Source organism: Polistes fuscatus, unplaced genomic scaffold, assembly GCF_010416935.1.
Source record: "Polistes fuscatus isolate 324 unplaced genomic scaffold, CU_Pfus_HIC Scaffold2, whole genome shotgun sequence".
Taxonomy (NCBI): domain Eukaryota; kingdom Metazoa; phylum Arthropoda; class Insecta; order Hymenoptera; family Vespidae; genus Polistes; species Polistes fuscatus.
This window is the reverse complement of record NW_025113096.1, coordinates 3,196,248-3,217,727: the sequence shown is the minus strand read 5'-3', so window position 1 is coordinate 3,217,727 and position 21,480 is coordinate 3,196,248. Positions and strand designations below refer to the sequence as shown.

The 21,480-nt window shown below is 35.4% G+C and overlaps 1 protein-coding gene across 4 annotated transcripts in view; it reads right to left on the bottom strand.

Annotated features, from left to right (window-relative positions):
- Window positions 1-1,485: 1,485 nt before the first annotated feature.
- Window positions 1,486-21,480, bottom strand: part of LOC122517119 (protein neuralized) — a 76,933-nt gene continuing 56,938 nt past the window's right edge. For 2 of the 4 annotated variants that reach the window (XM_043635495.1, XM_043635492.1), the window contains exons 2-4: window positions 5,995-6,161; window positions 3,286-3,854; window positions 1,486-3,035 (exon numbers count right to left, since the gene is read on the bottom strand). In XM_043635495.1, coding sequence (XP_043491430.1) covers window positions 1,925-3,035; window positions 3,286-3,854; window positions 5,995-6,161 — 1,847 coding nt within the window. In that variant the 3' untranslated portion in view covers window positions 1,486-1,924. Of the gene's footprint in view, window positions 3,036-3,285; window positions 3,855-5,994; window positions 6,162-7,238; window positions 7,523-19,179; window positions 19,810-21,480 lie in introns of those variants that run through there. The other 2 variants (XM_043635494.1, XM_043635493.1) reach the window with 2 other exon arrangements.

Sequence of the window (21,480 nt, the reverse complement as noted above, 5' to 3'; positions counted from 1 at the left end):
GAAAGAAAGAGAGAAAGAAAGAAAGAGAGAAGAGAAAGAGAGAGGAGAAAGAGGAATGGAGAATTGAATTCTCAAGAGACAGTTTAAATGAATGATCGATTCACATGATAGAAATAAAAAAAAAAGCGAATTAAATCGAGTTGTCCCTCTGGAGTATACCGAATATTAATTTTTATTGATTCAGAAGAAAAAGAAAAAAAAAGAAAATAAACAAAAGCAAGTAAAAAGTAATCATTAGTAATACAATAAAATAATAATAGGGGATGACGTCGAGCACGTTGATGTCTCTTTGGTTAATCTATCGTAATGACCATGGTAAAAATGGGGAAACAACAAAAAAAAATTATTAAGGACGCGTAAACGAACGAGTCGAATCTATCGGAGTATCTTCTTTACCTTTTCACTTTTTAGATTTATTTTTACGATATTCTTTAAATCGGATCTGAATCAATATAAGAAGTTACCCTCGTTTAGTTCGACACGTAAAATAGAACACTGACAATGAGAGTATATAATATGTAAATAGAACAAATAAAAAAAAAAAAATAAAAAAAACAATAAAGAACTACTACAACGTCACGATGAGAACGTTTCCTAACGTCACATCCATGACGATCCTAATGACAGCCACGATAGAAAAAAAAAAGATCGCTAAGATACGCTACTTCAAAGCAAGGATATTATAATATATCGATGATCCATAAAGATGGTTTAATAAGAAAAGTAAGAATAACGTTTATATAACAGAAGAATAGAAATAATAGCAGTGGTAATAGCGATAGAATGAATAATGACGTACGTTATCTAATAATAATAATAATAATAATAATAATTAATAATTATACACTTAATAATAATAATAATAATTAGTAATCAGCGGTATATAACTAATGACATTCGCTAAATAACACTAAAAGTAGCCACTAATGGAGAAACATTCTCGCTTATTTCCTCTTTTACTTATCATTCTTCTTTTTTGTTCTGTTCAAAGATACAAGCAAAACGCATATACTTTGTTCGCACTTTAACAAATTCTGCTATAAGGGTGGTACCGGATATATTATGCCCGCGGAGAAAGAGAATTTCCGATAGGAATCGGATTAACACGTTGTTGACACAACAAGGGAGAAGAAAATGATTAACACAAGTCACAGAAAAAGGACTGTCACTAACTCTCTCTCTCTTTCTCTCTCTTCTCCGCGTGTATTGTTAACTCTTTATATTAATTTTTTCTTTTGGAAGAAAAGAAAAAAGCAGCAGGAGAGCAGCAGCAGCATAATGAATCTCGCGTTCTCGCCTCGTTGATTCGATAATGACGACGGCAGTGATCGCGTTATGTGGAAGCACACATTTCCTTAGGTTTGACAGGAAAGCGTCACACACGTCCCTCTGTGTTTGACGTTTTTTATTAATTGATATTTTTTGTCCCCATTATACATACCGATATTTGAAATTTCTCATATACATCTTATTTCTTTAGTTTTATTTGTCATTATTAGCATTTCGGAACAACCTCTATTGTTATAATCCTCTTTCTATCTTTGTTTTTATCTTTCTTTCTCTTTCTCTCTCTCTCTCTCTCTTTCTTTTTCGTCCCAGTGCAATCGAGATAAAATCAAAGTAGTAGTTGTAGTAGTAGTAGTAATAGTAATAGTAGTAATAGTAGTAGTAGTAGTAGTAGTTGTAGTAGTAGTAGTAGTACGCACACTATCGGCAGTAGGAAAAGACGTAAAAGAAGACCACGCGTTTAATGCCGATCACGGAAGAGGAAGATCATCTTCCAAGATCAACGTGGCCAAATCCCTGATCTCAATAAGACGAGAACAACCGCGAGATGCGAATATCATCGTCGTGTCCGTAGCCGTAGCTTGCCTATTCAGTTTCTGGACCTGTCTTTAGCACGACATCGACGTGGTGCCGGCGTTCAGGACCTATAAATACGAATAACATCCTTGATGGGTGCACGACATAGGGGACAGTGACCGCCACCTTTGCCACGCCACTGTTGAATGGCGCAAGGATAACACATGCACATGTGGCCGCACATGTATAGGACACTGTCGATACTCCTCTCGTAGCAAATGGAACACTCGCTTGGTTGACCTGGCGTTGGCTGAAGACCTTCGCTCCATTGTTGAAGATGAGAGGATGCTTGCGACGTTAGTGTACCGTCGAGACTTTGATAAGTCACAGGATCAACGTAAGTCGAGGAACCTGTGCTGGTCATAGTGCCGGTGAGCGGTGGCGAGGATTGTCTGGAAGATCCAGGATGAGGTACAGGTGCTGCCGAAGACGCTGGTAAGTGTGACACCGTTGCTGGTGGGTTTCTGTGTGCGGCTGACGCATAGATTGGTTGGGGTGTAGGTGGTGGCGGTGCTGGATAACCACTTTGAGGTGGGAGATTCACGACTAGTACCGTACCACCGCCAACGGTTGGCTTGAACTGAACCATTTCGGAGAATCTCGAAAGTTCGGTAGCTGCGTTGCTATGGTTCGTATGTTGTTGCTGCTGTTGTTGCTGTTGCTGAAGGATCGTCGCCGGAGAAGGATTGCTTTGGCGTTGCCTTGGCGGAGAGGTGGGCCTGCTCGCAAGCATTCTGACGCGTTGCGTGCTACCGTAGACATCTACGAATGCCCAAAGTTGTAGACTTTGATCTACGTGCATGACTACATTGGGTGGACTACCGTTCTTGCTCATTTGAACTTCCCCATAATGAGTTACGGTAAAGGCAATTTCGTCGCCAGGTTGCGGACTCGAAGCTACGTCCTTTGAAACTACCCAATATTCTGGACGATCCAACAAAAGATCGCTATCGTCCGGCAGGTCTTCGGCTGTTAAGCGTGCTGGATCGCAAGAGGTCAGACCCAAGGCGAGTGCTCCGACGTACATCGGTTCCGTCGCTAGGATCTGCACGACTAGTCGTTCGCCTAGTAGCAATGGTCGTCCCGTGAAGGCGTAGCCGTGACAGAATTCCGTGTCGGTGCGCGTTGCCACGCACTGTTGGTTACTGAAGCGGATGTTCCTGCCGCGGGTACTGGAAAAAAAATGAAGAAAGACAAGGAAGTGGTTAGCGTGCGCTTCAGTGACGAACACAGGAGGTGGTATTATTATAGTATAGTATAATAGGAAGATAGAATGAGACGTGATATTATTGTTTGACTTTGACGTGTCTTTTTCGATAAAGGAAAGAAACACTTTGGGACCTATCTCTTTTAACATTGATCTAACATAAAATTGATCGTCTGAGAGAGATCGGTGAGACGTTTAAGTATCTTTCAACTTACTGGTGGAAAGGTAACGGAGTGAAGATGACACCGGCTGGTTGAAACCTGAGTCCAGGCAGTTCTACGTCAGGCTCATGATGGATCGACATGCTTTGCATGGACGGAACGATGATTCTCTCGACGTCCCTACCAGCATTGCTAGCATCGTCCATCGCCGAGTGCCTGCTGTGTTGCGCATTATCCTCGTTACTATGCTCTGCACCTCGTCTGATATTATTAAAATGTTGTCGATTGGGATCGGCGAATTCGATGGCAGTGCTGTTCCCGTATACGTCAATGATAGCCCACAATGGGCTACGAGTTTCTACGCCAGTAAAGAATAGACCTTTTTCTTCCCCATTAACACCGAAGTGAACGTCTCCGGCGGATGTGACGTAATAAAAGAGAACCGTGTCCGGTTCAGCGAACCTCTCGGCTAATGCCTTGGCCCAGTAGCCAGGCTTGTTCGTTAGGTCGGGACAAGCGTACCTTGGGAGACCGCTTCTTAAGTTGATAGGATCGTTGCTGGTAAATCCGAAACGTATAACACCACTCCAATTATCCGAGATTTCCAAGAACTTCACGCATACCTAAAACAAAATGTAATACACAAATCTTTTAATAAAACATTTTTTTTTTCAAAGATAAAGTGATCAAATTTCTCTTGCTTGTTTGATCTTATTATCTACATGCAAAGGTGGTGGTTGTAAGTATATTTCTCAGTAATTAGCATGAATTTTCTTAACGTTAAATATTAATAATTAATTGCGACAGATAACTAATAGATATTTGAAATAAGACACCGTCAATTTTGTTGTTAATTAATTTAACAACACCGATCGATCGATCATCATCATCATCATCATCATCTCTCGACAAAGAAATTTTCATCGTAAAAACATTCATTCTAAATCAGAAAAAACAATGCGAGCGAAAAGTTATTTAGCGTTATTACCGCGCTTTCATAGTTTCCTTTTCTCGTTTCGGTAATTAATAAAACGTTATCTACGTGACGAGAAGGTGTTTTCTCTTTCTCTTTCTCTCTCTCTCTCGGTTTCTCTCTGTTTCGAGGATTTTTCCTTACAACGCGTAGCCGTATTAATTAATATTAACTAATTTCAACGTTAAGCTTGAAATCGCTTATTATATTCAGTAGAATTCCCAGTTAGAGATCCCAAGAGGATAAGAGTTTTAAACTGCCACGCTTCCGTGATGCACCTAATTGCGAAGAAATTATCGCGCTATCGTGCCACCTCCCCCCCCTCCTCCTCCTCCTCCTCCTCGCGATTTACTATGGAGAGAATAAAAAATAAGCGTATCCTTGGCCACCGGACAAGTCGATTCTCATTATTTCACAAACTGGTATTTTATATGTATCTTTCCGTACAATACAAATGTAAGATTTATACGAACATTTCTCTTCCTTTTATTTTCTTTTCTTTTTCTTTTTAACAAGGAATGAACGAACACCATAGAAAAAATTATTATGAAAAACTAAGCCTATGAAATATTATTCTTATATTATATTATTTTCAACTGAATTCCTCTTACATTATTTATCTAATTTTTTTTTTTAATTTATACTTTGATGTCTTGTAATTAAAACTAATTATTCGAGAATTATGACAAGTATTAAGGAGGGCTGGTATTTTACTTTAGAATTTTGAAAATGAAATTTTAAAAAAATATCAAAAGTTTTTTTTTTGTATTAAGCTTTAGATTAGAAATCCTCCTTTAAAAATATTATAATATGATAATTTTAAAAATTAAAACATAGATCGATAATATACACTAATCATTTTGAATTTCTTAGATTTCCAAAGTTATTATAGAAATAAACGAATATATACGAGAAATCTGTTAGCAAAAAAATCGATAATCCAAGACAACCATTCGGTGAAATCAGTGGATAGCACACGTAAAACCTTCGACCTATTCGCCTACGCTCTGCCAATCTCTTTCGAAGAGTTAGAAGAACCAACACGCGCGTAGAAAATGAAAGAACAAGAAAGAGACAGGGATAGAAAGAAAGAGGAAGAGAAAGAGAAAGAGAAAGAGAGAAAGAAATAGGAGAACAGTAGATACCGGCGCCACTTACAAACACACGCATGTATTTTACATAATCAACGCGTAGGTATAACTATTACTATTTACCGAATGGATGAATTAGTTTGAATAAGTCAAGACAGCGGCAGTGTTGTTAGATCAACGACTAAACGATCAACAACCCACGTAAAATAGTTGTGTCCTCAGGGTCGGGGTACGCTTGTTAATTGATAGAAAAAAATAAAAAATATATGGAGAATGTAAATGTACGTTTTATCGAGTGGAACGAAAGTCACCTATTTCTCACGATCCACAACGGGATGAAAAAACAAGGGAAGGAGGTAAACAACAAAGTTATGCGAGACTAGTTTTTACGAATCGAGAGTTGCGAATAATTATTATTATCACCTTTGCGACAGATCGTTCGAATTAAATATATTTCTTTCTTTCACGATCTTCTTAGCAATCTTCTAAATTGATTATAAAAGAAAAAAAAGAAGTAAAGATAATAGATATCAAAATGGAATGTATTTATCGAATATTGACATACTTTTGTTGTTGTTGGTGTTGTTTGCAATTGAAATAGTTCGTTGAACCTCTTTTTATTGTCTTACGATAGAAAAAAGATCTTACGTAATTCTCGAGAACGATAATAGAGACAATTTATTGCATCATGATTCTCACCTTTTCACCGACTCGGACTGGTCTTGCACTAAATGTGACTCCCTTGCAGAAACTTTCGTGCCTCCTTGCAATAGTCCCGCCATTACAAAGTAGAATATTGTCACCGTGCACCTGATGGAAGGTCAAAGGTGGTAGATTGTTGGTACCTGCACTTGACGATCTGGGTGCTGTAACAGAATGAAACCGTCGAACAAATTAATTGATTATTTCGTTTCATACAATTTTACCTGATTCTTTGTTACACGAAAATCATAGGAAATATATATATATATGTGTATAGGTATACAGAGTAGGAGAAAACCCGATGAGGAAATTATTGCTTCATAACTTTCAAGGACAACTACTTTGAATTCATCGAAATGGCTATTTCCTTAAAGGAAATTTACATCGATTTCTCTAATTCCAAGTATCTTTTGGAGAATTAAGAAAACATTCAATCATATTTTTTCATAATTATGAAAAATTACATTTCTTTTCAAATATTGTATAATTGTTAAAATTTGTCATATTTAAACTTTGATGGGTTATATTAACCTGTTCATCGAAAACATCTTATTCAAGTCAGTGGCATGTTTGAATAACTAGTTTATATTTTAAATTGTAAATTGTAAATAAGAAAATAAATTCGTTTATTTCAATATTTTAATAGGCCCTAAAAAGTATTAGAAAAATATTTAAAATTCTTTTTTTACAAATAACAATAATGTTATTTGAAAAAAACAAAACAATAATATACATACATATATTTATATAAATATATATATATATACAAAATATATACTCAACGAATATAAATAGAAATAAATAAAATAAATAATTACAACAAATATAAAATAAAATAAGTATGTACAAAAAGTAAAATCAATAAAATATAATAAATCAAATTAAGTGTTAAAATAGATTAAAATAGTCAACAAATAAAGATATATATCTCTCGGCAGTAGAAGAACTATCTAGTACATATATGTATCTCTCACTCTCTCTTTCTCTCTCTTTCTTTATCATTTTTTTACGTTCCCTTTGAACAAAGAATTACTCGTCGAAGAAAGCTCGAATATTGACTACCATCTCATCGGGAAATGCTTTCGAGACGTCGCCCACTTCGAGAACAAAGAAGTCCGAACGTTCTGACAATAAGAAGACTAGAAAAAAAAAGTAGTCAAAGAGAAAGAGAGAGAGAGAGAGAGAGGGAAAGAAAAAATGTAAAAGAAAGGAAAGTAACTCGGATGCAAAACGCCGCGAACCTTTTTTCGAAGCACCCCCCAGTAGTACATTGGCCCTTCGGTATTTCATAACTTTGACTCGGTGGTGGTGGTGGTGGTGATGATCTAGAACGTTGGAACGTTCCGAGGATAATACACTCGGTGAGAAACCAACGATCGATTCATACCGAAGCATTTGTGGCGAGACGTTGTGATTGATTGATCGATTTAACGATCTATCGATCGATCGGAATATCCTTGGAATGCGTCAGCTATCGGGTAATTCTTCCGTTCCGATCGATTATTCCAAGTATTCACGATATTATTGTCGCGAATTTCGATTGGCCTATTCGGATTGATGATATCGGTTGGTAGCGGATGGATGGGTGGGGGGGGGGTGAGAAGGTAGAAGAGTTCAATTAGAATTTCTACGACGTTGAGATAGCAGCAACGGATTCGATGATAGAAATTCGATTGTCTTCGATTTGTAAAACCACTTTTTCTTGTTTGCGCACGGTATTGTTTTACTTCACTTTAATATACGTAATAAATAAAAAATAATTTAAATCGATTGGGACGATATTTTTGTATGTTTGTTGATAAATTGTGTTTTTCTTGATAGAAAAAAAACAAAAACTCGATTTTTAGTTGTTGTTCGTTGGTTGTTGTTGTTCTTCTTCGAAGAAAACTTATACTCGAATGAATTAACGATATATTTATATGAGACGATTAGTATCGATAGTTAGGATAGTTTATAACGACGACTGGTCCGATCGAGAGTCGAACACTCACTGACGGAAAGTTATATCGATTTGCAGGAAAGAGAAGAGGTGTGTTGTGTGAACTCGAAGTCGTAGGAGCGCTGCGCACCGGAAACCGCACGTTTCGTAGCGGAAACGCGTTCGAGACCGAAAGAGTTGCCTCCGGCATAACGGGCCCAAAATGATACGCTTTCTCCGCTTCTACCAGTTTTCGAAGGAAAGGCGGATGTATCGAAACCACCACCATCAACCCCCACCACTATTACCACCACCACCATTTCTATCAGCTATGCGAAAGGTATACAATAACCTATGAGAATTTAAGAGGGAAGGAAACTGTAGTCGCGATTTTCTTAGGTTTCCTAAACTTCCTTTGATGTAAACATTCATTGACAACAGAAAATTAAACTGACAAGTATTTTGGCTTCCAACTTTGTTTTTACACGATATGTACGTTCCCGAAGGATACGTTTACAAAAATTCGTGTAAAAAAAATATATATATTGCATCTATCGAAAAATAGATGATTGGTTCCAGTCCTAAGAAATCAGCAAAAGTAGGATTATGAATATGAAAAATTACATTAGATTGTTATAATAGATTATTCTTTATCTAATAATAAGTAAATGAAACGAGAGAACAAAAAATTCGATTACATTTTAAATGAAATAATTTCTTCTTCTTTTTTTTTTTTTTTAATAACAATTATAATACCAACAAATTTTGGTCTTATTAATTTGTACCCCTAAGTAGGAAAAAAAAATAATAAAAACAAAAACAAGAAATTGCAAACAAAGAACGAAGAACAACATAGTGTATATCCGGTAGTTCGTTAGAAACAACGAGTCACGTCGGTAACATAAAAAAAAAAAGGGGAAAAAAAGAAGAAAACAAAACAAAAAGCTTCTTTTCCGATTGGCAAGATGAGTTGGAACACGCGACGCGTGTCTCCGATGTGTTGCTAATGCCTAATAAGTCGGCCCTAAACAACACACACTTCCTAACGGTACAATCAATCGTTACACGTACGAACTTTTCCCATAAGATCGTCCTTTTAAATATATACGGATTATTGGAAAATAATTATTTCAATAGTAACTATTTAATATAAGAGTAACTATTAATATATATATATAAGGATTATTTTATACTGTTCTTATAAGGATTTATATCTTAGGAAATATAACTGCCTTGAGTTTTTGCACAAATAAGAGTCTCGATTATTTTATTAATATTATTTACACTAAACTACATTATCTGCATTGCTTTACATTGTATAAATACAAATTACACTTAAAACTACACTATGTACATTAGTTACATTACCTGCAAATAAGAGTAACAACATTTTCATCTAACATTGTTTACAACTAATGTATATATATTTTAATATTGTTTACAGCTAATATGTTTTATTGTCTTATTCGTAATTCGAACTCTAACCGTCTAATCGTCTCTGCTTAGCAAACTCCTAACCGTTTCTATATTTTCTGTCCCGTTATCAGCGTTCCCGAATCTTTCTAAGTCTAATACGCTTGCGAGTCTTAATTGTAAGACAGCAGCCGGTTTAAATAATTACTAAAGGTGAAAAAATATAAATAATAATATTTCGTTAAATATATTTTACTATCAGTTACTCTTATATTATTATATATGTATATATTACTCTGGAAATAATTATCATCATCTCATCGAGAAGTAAAAAAGGTAAAAAAAAGAAAAAAAACAGAAATAAAATTAACAAAGATATAAAAATTGTCTACGCGGATTTCTCAACTTTGTTGCGAATCATTGAACGCACGAGAGAAGGAAAACGCGAATACGAAAGAATAATATTGCGAAACGGAAACCGAGAAACCAAGAGAAGTTTCCGCCGAGCTTGGTACATTAATTCGAGTGATTAATCCGTTAACGAACTGAAACCGAGATTTTACTGTCTCCCTCTTTCTCTCTTTCTCTTTCTCTCTCTTTCTTTATTAAAGGTATCGATCGTATCTAATTTTCGAGATCTATAGATCTACGGTAAAAATGAGTAGACGATTAGTTTTTCTCACGGTCCTGGTAAGGCACCTCTGGTATATAATAACCAGTCCTGAAATGATTGTAATTTTTAATTTACACATTTTATTATTCCTTCGTCGTATTATTTTGTAAAACAATCTTTAATTCTCTCTTTATCTCTATTTTCCATTCTGTTTTTTTTTATTCTTTACGGATACGTTATTACACTTTGTGGTAAAAGGTTGAAGAAGATAACTACAAATTTCTAAGATTTTATAAAGAGATATTATCATCGATTAGTAAGTTATATAATTATAACTATTAATAATCGTTTAAATAAACATCATTGTGTTCTTTCATCATTGAAAAGTTCCAATTACCTTTTCGTGAACCAGTACCATTTTTCTCCGATCGTTTCCGGTCTAATTGTAAGATGAATTGTAAGAAAGAAGAAGAAGAAGAATAAGAATAAGAATAAGAAGAAAAAGATGAAATGATTGGTTAAAAAAGACTTCATCTTTCCGTGGTAAAAATTCGACTCTTCTTTTCTCACGTCTGAATGAAGTAAAGATCGGGGGTTGGAGAGGAGGGAGGTGCGGTAAGAGGAAAACGAGATAAAGAAGAGTCACGAAAGAGAAGATATATATATATATATATATAAAAGGTAAATGAACACCTCGAGTGGTTAAACTCGATCGTAATGAATTCCGTTGACACGTTGGAATGTTTCATGATTTTATTATTATTATTATTATTATTACTTAATACGAAACTCGACTATCTTATTACGTGGCTAGCGCCATGGTTGATTGTTGTGAGACTCCCTTTTAAACTCGTTTGATCTACAAGCTACAAATATCTTTTCTATTCGTCGATTTAAACGAGAGAATATCCGTTTACTACTTGCGAATGGAATGGAATGGAATGGCATGGAATGGCATCGGCATCCGATATCGAATATAATCGTAGATGGTAAAACCAGTTGTTTCTATCTTACAGATTAACACTAGATTTACGAATGTTTTGTTAACCATTTTGTAAAAACTTACAAACATTGTTTAAATGAAGAAGTGGATAGAAGGGAAGGAATTAATATTTACGTATATTTTTTATTACAGCATTAACAAAAAATTAACACATGTATATTTTTAAAAGATAATATTTAAGTTTTATATATATATATGTAACAAAAAAATGTGAAATGATTCAAATTGGTTCAGTCTTCGTAAATCTAGTGTTAATACATCTAATACTGTTACTATGTCTTTATTCCTCGTTAAAAACTTGGTTACTATGCCGACCAGTTTGTAAATCCATCGACATAGAAACGCACAAAGTTGCGGGACAAACCTCACGAGCTTGATGGTGGTTTGGGTTTCATAGAAATTCCATCTGTTTCGATAGATGTCGTCGACTCTTTTTCATATTTTATTTATAACATATATTATATAACGAATAATATAGAAATTTACGAGAAATTATAGAAATTCTTCGAATTCCTTTGAAACTAAATGACGAATGTTAATAATGCTGTTTTCATTCTAACGTTTAACGAACAACGATTCAAAATATTCAAATCACATTCGTGTTTTTTTTTTTTCTTTATAACGCGACTTACCTGTGTTTTTTCACTTTTTTTCTCTTTTATTTTTTCTGTTGAATAAGAATTCATCGCGTTCTTTTTATTCAACGGAATGTTATGGAAAATTAAGTGTAAAGAAATATGAGGGGGAAAAAAGAAAAAAAAAAAAAGAAAAAAAGAAGAAAGTTTAATTCCCTGAACAAATTATCGATTCCGGTTATCGAACGGAGCCACGATTCGTGCGATACTAAACGTCCTATCCGTATTATTATTCTCTTCTTATATCTTGCACACCGTTGTGTCGTCGAAGGAAAAAGGACAACAAACTTCTTCATCGAGTAGGACTAAAATGAGTAATATCGTCAGGGCAAATGGAGTCACGGTATAATACGTCATAAGATTCCCACGCTAGCATTTGTGCCACTGTCTGTAGTTTTACCATGATTGCGTTAACAGACACTCTCTACACCTGTCCTGTTATATTTAACAACACGAAAAATCTTTCCTCGAAAGTCTTATTTTCTCATTTCTTTTTTCGAGATTAAACGATATCACTCGACAATTTTTCATTTCGTTTAATTGTAACGTTCTATTCTCTCATTTGGGATACTTTCATTAATTAGCGGAGACAAATATAAGAAGAAGTTCTTTTTTTTCTTTTTTTAAGGAATAACATAACGCAACATAATCAACAGTAGATTATTAACAATATAAAAATGTAATATTAAAAAAAGAGAATATATTTTGTTTGTATGTTTGTTTTTGTTTTGATGCATAACGAAGCTTCCGAATAAATCGTAAACGCCAATAGAGAAATCTTTGGCAAACTTATGAAACATATTTGCGGCGGGGGCGGGAGAAGGGGGATTGGTTTTACGATGATCAAAGTACAAACGCACGTACGGAACGGTAAGAAGAAGGCACTCCCGACGATTACGCTGAGGTCATCGTGGATCGTCGTCGATCATCGTAAATCCGGCCTTTCGACCTAGCAACTATCGATCCTTCGATCACTTTGATCACGTATGATCGTTAATAGGTTACGAACTTGGCTCTTTTATCTTACGCATTGTTTTCTAATAGTTTTCTCTTCCGTTATTTTTATTGCAATTAATTAACTATAACGTTAACATATGATTATGATTATTAACAACAACACCAACAACTTATAATTTCATCTAACGATATTCTCGGAGAAAATCTTTATTGAGGTTAATTAAAAAAAAAAAAAGAAAAAAAAAGGAAAAAAAATCTTCAGAAAAAAGAAAAGAAACTTTCAAATATTCTAAATTTAATTCTTTTCTCTCTTTCTCTCATATATGCGTCGGTTAATTGATCATAACGGAGATTAAAAGAGTCGAAAAAATTTTGATTTTATTTATTTTTTTTAAATTTATTTAAATATAAATATTATATTTATATTATTACAAGCGTATTTTAATCAACGAGTTAATCACGTTGGATTACTACGGTTATTTCCGACCGATCACTATAGTCAAACAACGTGGACGCGGTTAGTTAAATTGATCGGTGAACCTCATTCGGAAAAACAAAGAATCCCATGTGCTTATGTTGATTCGAGTAAGATGGTGAAAAGAAGCCACGACCACTTTATTGGAATTAAATAAACGTGAGAAAGTGTTCCATACACACACACATACATACACATAAAGAAGTGAGAGTAAAAAAACAAAGATATATTACAAGCACGTTTAGATAATTATTCATCCCCCCCCAAAAAAAAAATTCTATATATATATAATTGAACGCGAAAACAATTAAAGTATTAAAAAGCTATATTATTTATGATAAGATCTATCGATAAAAAGATCAATGATAATACTAAGATTAGAGGATTGGTAGAAGGAAAAAAGGTTTATAAGACGGAAGTAAAGGTGAAGTTTGAACGAATTACCTTGCGACGTGTAGGCATAACCGTCATTAAAGATAAATACTGTCTTCGCGACGACTAAATTACCATGATTACAGCGTTGACTTACTCAACGAGCCGCGATCCTAACCGTGACGCGAGAGAGTAGAATGTATTGTATTCTATATATATGTAAGTATGTAAGTATGTTGCGTGTTGTTGTTTTGTTGCTACCTTAGCAAAACGCAGTTTTCTTCTCACCACATTTATAATATTTGTCGATCCATTCTTACTCATCTTTTATTTTTTTGATTTTTCTTAATATTTCCTTTATTCTTTTACATTTTCTTCGATCCCGTCCGAAGGGGTACGTAACTTCGCAAGGATATAAAGTTTCATTAACGACTTTGTAACGTTACCGATGAAATTGAGTTGAATTCGAAAACCGGTTGCTCTCCGACACACAGAAAGCTAAAGGGGAATTCTATCGATCGTTCTTACAAAGAATAACATCCTTGAAAATATATATATATATATATATATATATTTCTTCGTTTAAAATCGATCGATCGTAAAATTACGTTCGAATGAAACTATACTTGCTCTTACGGAAGATTAATTGATTAAATCCTCTCCTCCCAAAAAAAAAAAAAGAAGAAAGAAAAAAGATAACATCAACGATCGATCACGGATTTCGATCTAAATACCCCCCACCCCCACCATCATCATCATCATCATTATCGTCGTCACACATACTTCTCTCATTTGCAAAACTATCCTGGTGGGAATCGATGAAAAAGCGCGAAAACATGTTGACTTTCGACGGCTCGAGGACTCGTCGTTAGGAAATGCTTAGAAACGATATAACTGGTGGGAGGAGGAGGAGGTTGGGTGACGGGGTACGAGGGGACGAGAAGGTTGGTGGGTGGGGGGTGGGTGGGGAGGACCTGATCGGTGATACGAGAACGCGATACATACATAGATACAGTGTCGTAGCTTTCAATCGATCGTACATGTAAATCGGCGGAGTCAATAAGTATAGAGAGTGCTATAGTAATTGGTCTATACCCGCGCTTATGTGTGTTGTGCTGCCATTCGCTGGCTGTACATCTCGTGGGAAACTCTTGACACACATTCGCACGGAAGTGTACATCTCTCTCTCTCTCTCTCCCTCTCTCTCTCTCTCTCTCTCTTACTCTTTTCTCGGGTCTTTAAGAGCCGAGCCGCGAATATATCCCCGCGAAGTTTTCTGATGAATAATGCCGAGGTGATTTAACCGGGCAGTCCTAGTAAATGATGCCTTGGGATCTTTCAAGATCAAATAATAGAACCGAGATAATATATATATTCTCCTCGATCTTGTTGGTGTTAAAGATTAAATCTCGTGAAAATTTTTCATCTACATTTATAAGATGAAAATGTTGAAAAACATTCGATGAATTATCATAGGGAATGTGTTAGATTTTAATTTTTTCTTTTTTAAAGGAAACTAGATTAAAATTAAATTCTGGAAATTTATCGATGCTTTCTCTCTCTCTCTCTCTCTCTCTCTTCTTCTTTTCATAGTAGTCTGACCAAGTGAAAGCGTTTCAAATAGGACAATGCACGCCCGATGTGAACGTTCTGCACTTTGCATGATGTAAATAAACGGAGCCTTGACCGAGCTCCATAGAGAGAGAAAGAGAGAAAGAGAGAAAGACAAAGACAAAGAGAAAGAGAGAGAGGTGGGGTAAAGGGGGGAAGAGAACTCGATCGACGACCTGTATATTCCCCTCTCCCCCTCTTACGAATCGTGTCGACTTTTAATCTCTTACGTTATAAACGAATAAAACGATTCACTCTCAATAATCCTCTACCTGAAAATAGAATATATTAGAACGGGTAAAAATGATGGATGGAGAGAAGAATCTTTTCAACGGTTCGTCGATTAGAAACCGAATCACTTTCTAATCATTATTTAATGTCGAACGAAAATATCAGATTACTCGTATTAATTATTAACAAATTTTCATAGATCAGTCGGAATATTTATTTAACGCTAAACCCTATCGACACTTATTAATCCTTACCGTTGGGTGGTCAAATGATCGGTTTAAAACAAAAATGAAACAAAAACATATATATCTTAATATAGAATGAGATTTTAGTTCAATTGGATAACGAACGTTATATATTTTTCGTTCTATTTATTAAGGTGAACCAAAAACGTTTCGTGCGTTTATTGTGTTAAAACTTTACTTTGAAATTGCACAATGGATTGTTTTTGTAAAATTTTACTTTACAAATATTAATAAAAAAAAAGAAAATGCACGAACTTTTGGTTCACCATAATAGAATTGAATAATATACATTGTATACGTTTTACGGAACGCGGTTCCTTAGAAATTACAGGACTTCGGTGTGTGTGACATTTGACCGTGCATGTGGTAGTAGATTTAAGATTTTAAGTTAAATTATATCGTCAACTATAAATAGAGAAAATCTAGTTAAATATCTAGGCGTGAAGAAAACATTGCCCCATTTCTAAGCACACTCCTCTTTCCCATCACCCCTCTCATCCTCCTCGTCCTCGTTGGTTTCTTCTTTCTAATTTCAAGTACCTTGTCCTTCGACCTCAAGCTAAAGGAGGCTGTTGCTGATGCTGCTGCTGTTGCTGCTGCTGCTGACTTTCGAGATACTGTTAAAGTTCTCTTTAGCTGCAGGGAAGAAGTCAGGAGTAATTTTCTTCCGTCGACACGGCTCGTGAACCGTCGCTTGTAAACGTATTAGAAGTTAGATCCTTAGTGTATATACAGATGCTAAGTGTAGAAGTATAGGAAGAGGCGAGCAGGAGGAGGGGCCTTGTTCCCACGCCCGATACCGTGATCTTTCCTGAGCTACCTAGTCTCCGAGACTAGAAGGTATATATTCCTCTATTTCTCTATTTCTTCTGTTTTTCCAACTCATTCTGAAACCTCTTTCTCTTCCCCCCCTCCCTCTATCTCTCTCTGTCTCTTTCTCTTTAACTCGTACTGGTAATATGGGTTATGTAAGGTGGCAATGTGCGAGCTACGTTAAAATCATAATAACGCGTGCACGTACCAAAAGAGAAACGAAAGAGATTCATTTTCGTATATATATGTGTATGTGTACAGGTGTATATGTATCTTTTGTATGTAGACCACGATTTGCTTCGATGATTTCAAGGAGGGGGAACGATTCTTTTCGCGTGCTCGCGTTTTTCCTTAGCTATCGTAAACAATTGCGATATTAAGATACCACCAGCAGGTAACACACGCGATCTAAAAAAAGATGCGCTAGAACGATTATTAGTGGGGGAGGAGAGGGGGAGGGAAAATTAGATATTTACGATATGGGTCTTTGAACTTTGATGTTAGAGACTCGGGAATGCACGTATCGACGAGAAATCCGTAAAAGATTTTCACGGACCGTTATGATAAATGATAGAAAAGAATTTCTATGGGCGAGGCGCGCTTTTGTTAATAATATTTTTAGTTAGTATATTTTTGTATCGATTATATTATTTGGATTTTAAAAAATAATTATGTTAATAAATATATATATATATATTTGATAATTACTTTTTTTTTTCTTTTGATCTTAAATGAAAGATTTTTACATTAATCAACGTCAAAAAAGTGATTTAATGAAATTCGATATCTTTGTTTAGTGGAAAATTGGACATCGAAAGAATTCAAGAAAAAAAAAAATAAAAATAAAAAAGGAGACAAAGAAACGAAGCCTTCTATAGAATCGTTGACCTCACCTATTAATTTGTTGTGGATGGAGTAATGTAGTGAATGAGGATCAAGATTTCTATCTATTTTAAAAAGAAGAGAACGATAATTTTCTGAATTCTTTGATCCCCGACGAAAAATTCTTTCGATGTCCTTTGTCCCTTGGGAGAAACAAACTAAAATATTTATTATTTCTTCGATCATCGTAATTCTAATAGAAAAGTCGAGTTATTTAAAAATTTAGAACACTAAAGTTTTGTAATCATTTTATTTTTCGAAAGGGGGAATGAATACGAACCACGCGACCAAATGCGAATTCCCATAGCGTAGGAGGCGTTTTAAAAACACGAACCTACCCGACGACCAACCACAAAACCATCTTATGGAACAATCGGATTAACGAAGTTAAACGACATAGGGTGGCCGCCCATGTACTAATTCGTTTTTCCTACGCCCTTATTTAAATCGTTCGTATATAAAATAGCCGAAGAGAGTTTATGCATCTGTCATGTTTCGCACGTTAACTTTCGAGTTGAAGCTTTGCGGGGGTGTAAGTAAAAGATAGAACTAGAGGAACAACAGGATCAGAAGGAGCAAACGGGACCAGCCCCTTCTCCTTTTCAGATTCTTTTTTTTTTATTCTCTCTGAGCTTCGGACAGGGAAAAGATTAACGGTTTCCCTTCCCCTTTCGTTTGATTCGTTCGTTCAAAGTACTAATTTCGATCTTTCGAAAGATGACGCGTGTGTTTTTCTTTGTATTTCTTTTTTGTTTCACGTTGAAAATCATGTACAAAATTTTTCATCTTTTTTTTTTTCATCTCGTTAAAAGATTTTTAAATATCATCTTTCGAAACTTCAAACGTTCGTCTGGTTTTAAATGATATTTTTTGATCTCTTACGTATTATTTAATCTCACAAATAAAATTTCAAGTAAAAATATTTGATTTTAAATAAATAAATAAATAAATAAATAAAAAAACAAACAAACAAATCTCTCGCAAACCAAGCGCCACAACTCGCGTTGCGAACATTTTTGAAAAAGGAAAAAAACAACGCAAGGAAAGTCGAAATATTGTTGAAAATAAATTATATGCTAAAGCGAATCTCTCTTTTTCTTTCTGTTTTTTTTTTTTTTTTTTTTTTTTAATTTATGCGATACTCATCGATCCGATTAGTTGATTAATTAAACGACCTAAGAAGAAATGTGCTTCTTAAGATATTAGAAATTCAATGATTCGTTTACGAATTTAGAACGATATTTGAACTAGTTAATTTCAACTTTTAATACTTTCTTATTTTTTCCATGGTTTTTAATCACTATTGCCGTAGAATATTGCGAGAACGTTGGTGTCGTTGGACGATGACTCATGACGGGGAGTAGGGGGGGGGGAAAGAGTTAATGAAATTCTACTTCCTCGTGTATAAAACGACAAAGAGACGCGTGTTTTAAAAACACGAGAGAATGAGTTGCCGGCACCAATAAGCGCCAATTTAAAGAAATAATCGTCTTGGGTGTGGTGGATCCGCCCCACCCCTCCCACCACAATCCCTTCTTCTATCTTCTTTGTTAAAAAAATAATAACACTTCTTTATCACGACAAAAATGAAACATTTTACATCCTTATTGATATTTTTTACATTTTTAATTGTTTCTCAAACAATCGAAAAATATGTTAAACGAAGTATTCCATGACGGTTATATTATAAAAATATAAAATAAGATTGAAAATAAGATTTAAAAAAAGAAAACCAATCTTCGAGATTCTAGTCAACGTAATTTTAGTTTTTCCATTCTGTTATTATTAGAGTGCACTCGTTGGATAGGTTCACGCTCTATAAAGTGCTCATAACGCAGGACGCGTTGGTAGATCCTTAGTGGGGGAGTTGGTTGCTTGCTCGAAAGAAACCGTATGTAGGGTGGAAGAAAGAGAGAGAAAGAGAGAGAGAAAGAGAGAGAAAGAAAGAAAAAAAGTGGAAGTTTGCTTCTTTTAGAATTTTTTTTTTCTCTTTTTTCTTGTTTTTTATACTCACCGAAAGCGTTTCCCGAGAGTCTCAATCGTGCCACTCTGGTGGCTCTGTTAATGGTCATCGGTCGCCTAGGTCGATGACAAGACAAAGCCATCATATTTTTTTGTTTCTATTCGACGATTTTTTTACCAAAATTCATAAAGAACAATGTTTCTTCTTTCTTAGAATTAATTTCACTTGACAACAACGATAATTTCGTAAAATATCCCGTTGGTTCCTCGGAAAAGAAAAAAAAAAAGAAAACAAAGCAAGGGTGAAGGGTTGTTAAAGGAAATGTTGAGGTTTAAGGGATAGAAAAGAGGGATGGGGTGGTGGTGGGGGGTTAGAAGGAAAAGATGGCGCTGAGGTATTACACAAGAAAAGAGGGGCGAGGGGTTGGAAAAAAGGTAAGGAACAAAACACGTACGCGCACATACATACACGAAAAGAGAGAGAAAGAGAAAGAGAAAGAGAAAGAAAAACGGACGTACAAAGATGCACGTGCACGCGAGCGTTATACTTCACTTCCGTGGATTTTCGCGATCCCTAGACCGGATCGGGAAAACGATTATTAACTACGAACGGAGAACAAAGTGAGAGGAATAAATGAACCCCCGGAAAAGAAGAAAAAAACAACAACAACAACAACAAACGAAAACACAGCAAAAAAAAATTACGAAAAAAAAAACAAAAAATACGAAAAAAAGAGGAAGGAAGAAATATATATATAAAAAATAATCGGAACGAAAACGAAACGCGGAGTCGTCGGGTAAAAGGCGGGCAGCTTGAACCACGCCACTACAACGACTGGCTTTCGTTGCTGAAGCAAACTACTCCCCATCTGCTGTATTGCTTACTGCCCCAACCTCCTTGCTGCTGCTGTCATTATCCGAGCGCTTGGTTATGTGTGTGTATGTGTGTGTGTGTAAGTATGTATATGTGAGTATTCGAAACGTGCGTGGTTATGTTTGTGTATACTCTCTCTCTCTCTCTCTCTCTCTTTTACACATTAACGCACATATATAGAGAAGAGCGCCCGCACGTACCAGCCGGCAGCACGAAACCTTACCAAATAAAAAGAAACTTTTTCAACGTTTCTTTGAATAGAGGTATTATGTGTGTGTGTGTGTGTGTATAGAATATTTTTATATATATATTTTTTCTAGGACAAAGGTACTTATCATTGATAAGAATTTTTATTTATTCGCATCGACCCATTTTGATCGAGAGATATCATCGACAACAAAATCTATGATTTATCTTTCAAGAGGATATTATTTGGATCATTGATCACCGATCATATTATTCCATTACCCGTAAATTACTCATATTTTGTTAATATCATTAAATAAATATCTACATATTTGAAAACAGAAACATTTCTTAATTCTATATATGGAATATTAAAATGATTTAATTATTTTAATATAGACTATAATATATTGTTTATAATATAAAAATATAAACGAGAGTATATTTTAAATGTGTAAGTAAGTTCCGATGTATTTAGGAAAAAAGTGAATGTATGCGCGTATGTATGTCGCAGTTGCAGCTGCCCGCAGGACGATGACTACGACTACGACGACGACGATGCTGCTGGGACGACGCAAGAATGGATAAGAGAGGAAAGGAGAGGAGAGGAGAGGAGAGGAGAGGAGAGAGGTACTTTGGGGATGGTAACGAAGCCGTGACAACGGTTGTGCACCACCTGGCCTCGGGAAGCCAGCAGCAGCATCGAGAGAGAACACCGGGCCTCTCCCCGACATTGGCGTAAAACCTTCTCTTTTTTCCCCCTCCACCTTTTTTTCTTACACATTCGAGTAGTGGGGGTAAATTAAAAAAAGAACACGAAAGAGAGAGAGAGAAAGAAAGAGAAAGAGGGGTGGTACAAAAGAGTGGCTGCCTTTTGGAATTCCGGCACCCTACGAGAGAAAAAGAACGAGAGAGAGAGAGAGAGAGAGAGAGAGTGATATTATCTCGACTAGCCCCCCTCCCCCCTTAAATATCGATCGACGATGCTCCTACGATGGCATGCATAAGGTGGGGTGCGTTTTGTCCTCGAGATATCCTGTGTGCATACTCTCTACCATGTTGATTCGTTCATTGTTCTTAAGATTTTTTTTAAATTTAATTTTCTACCGTTCCTTTCGATCGACAATATTTGAAAAATTTAGATTTTTGAATCATGCGTTTTGTCCTCGAGATATCCTCTATTCATACTGTACCACGTTGATTCGTTCATTGTTCTTATGAAAGATTTGTGTTTAAAATTGAATTTTATATTATATTCTTTTTGATCGATATAATACTCGTATTTGGGAATTG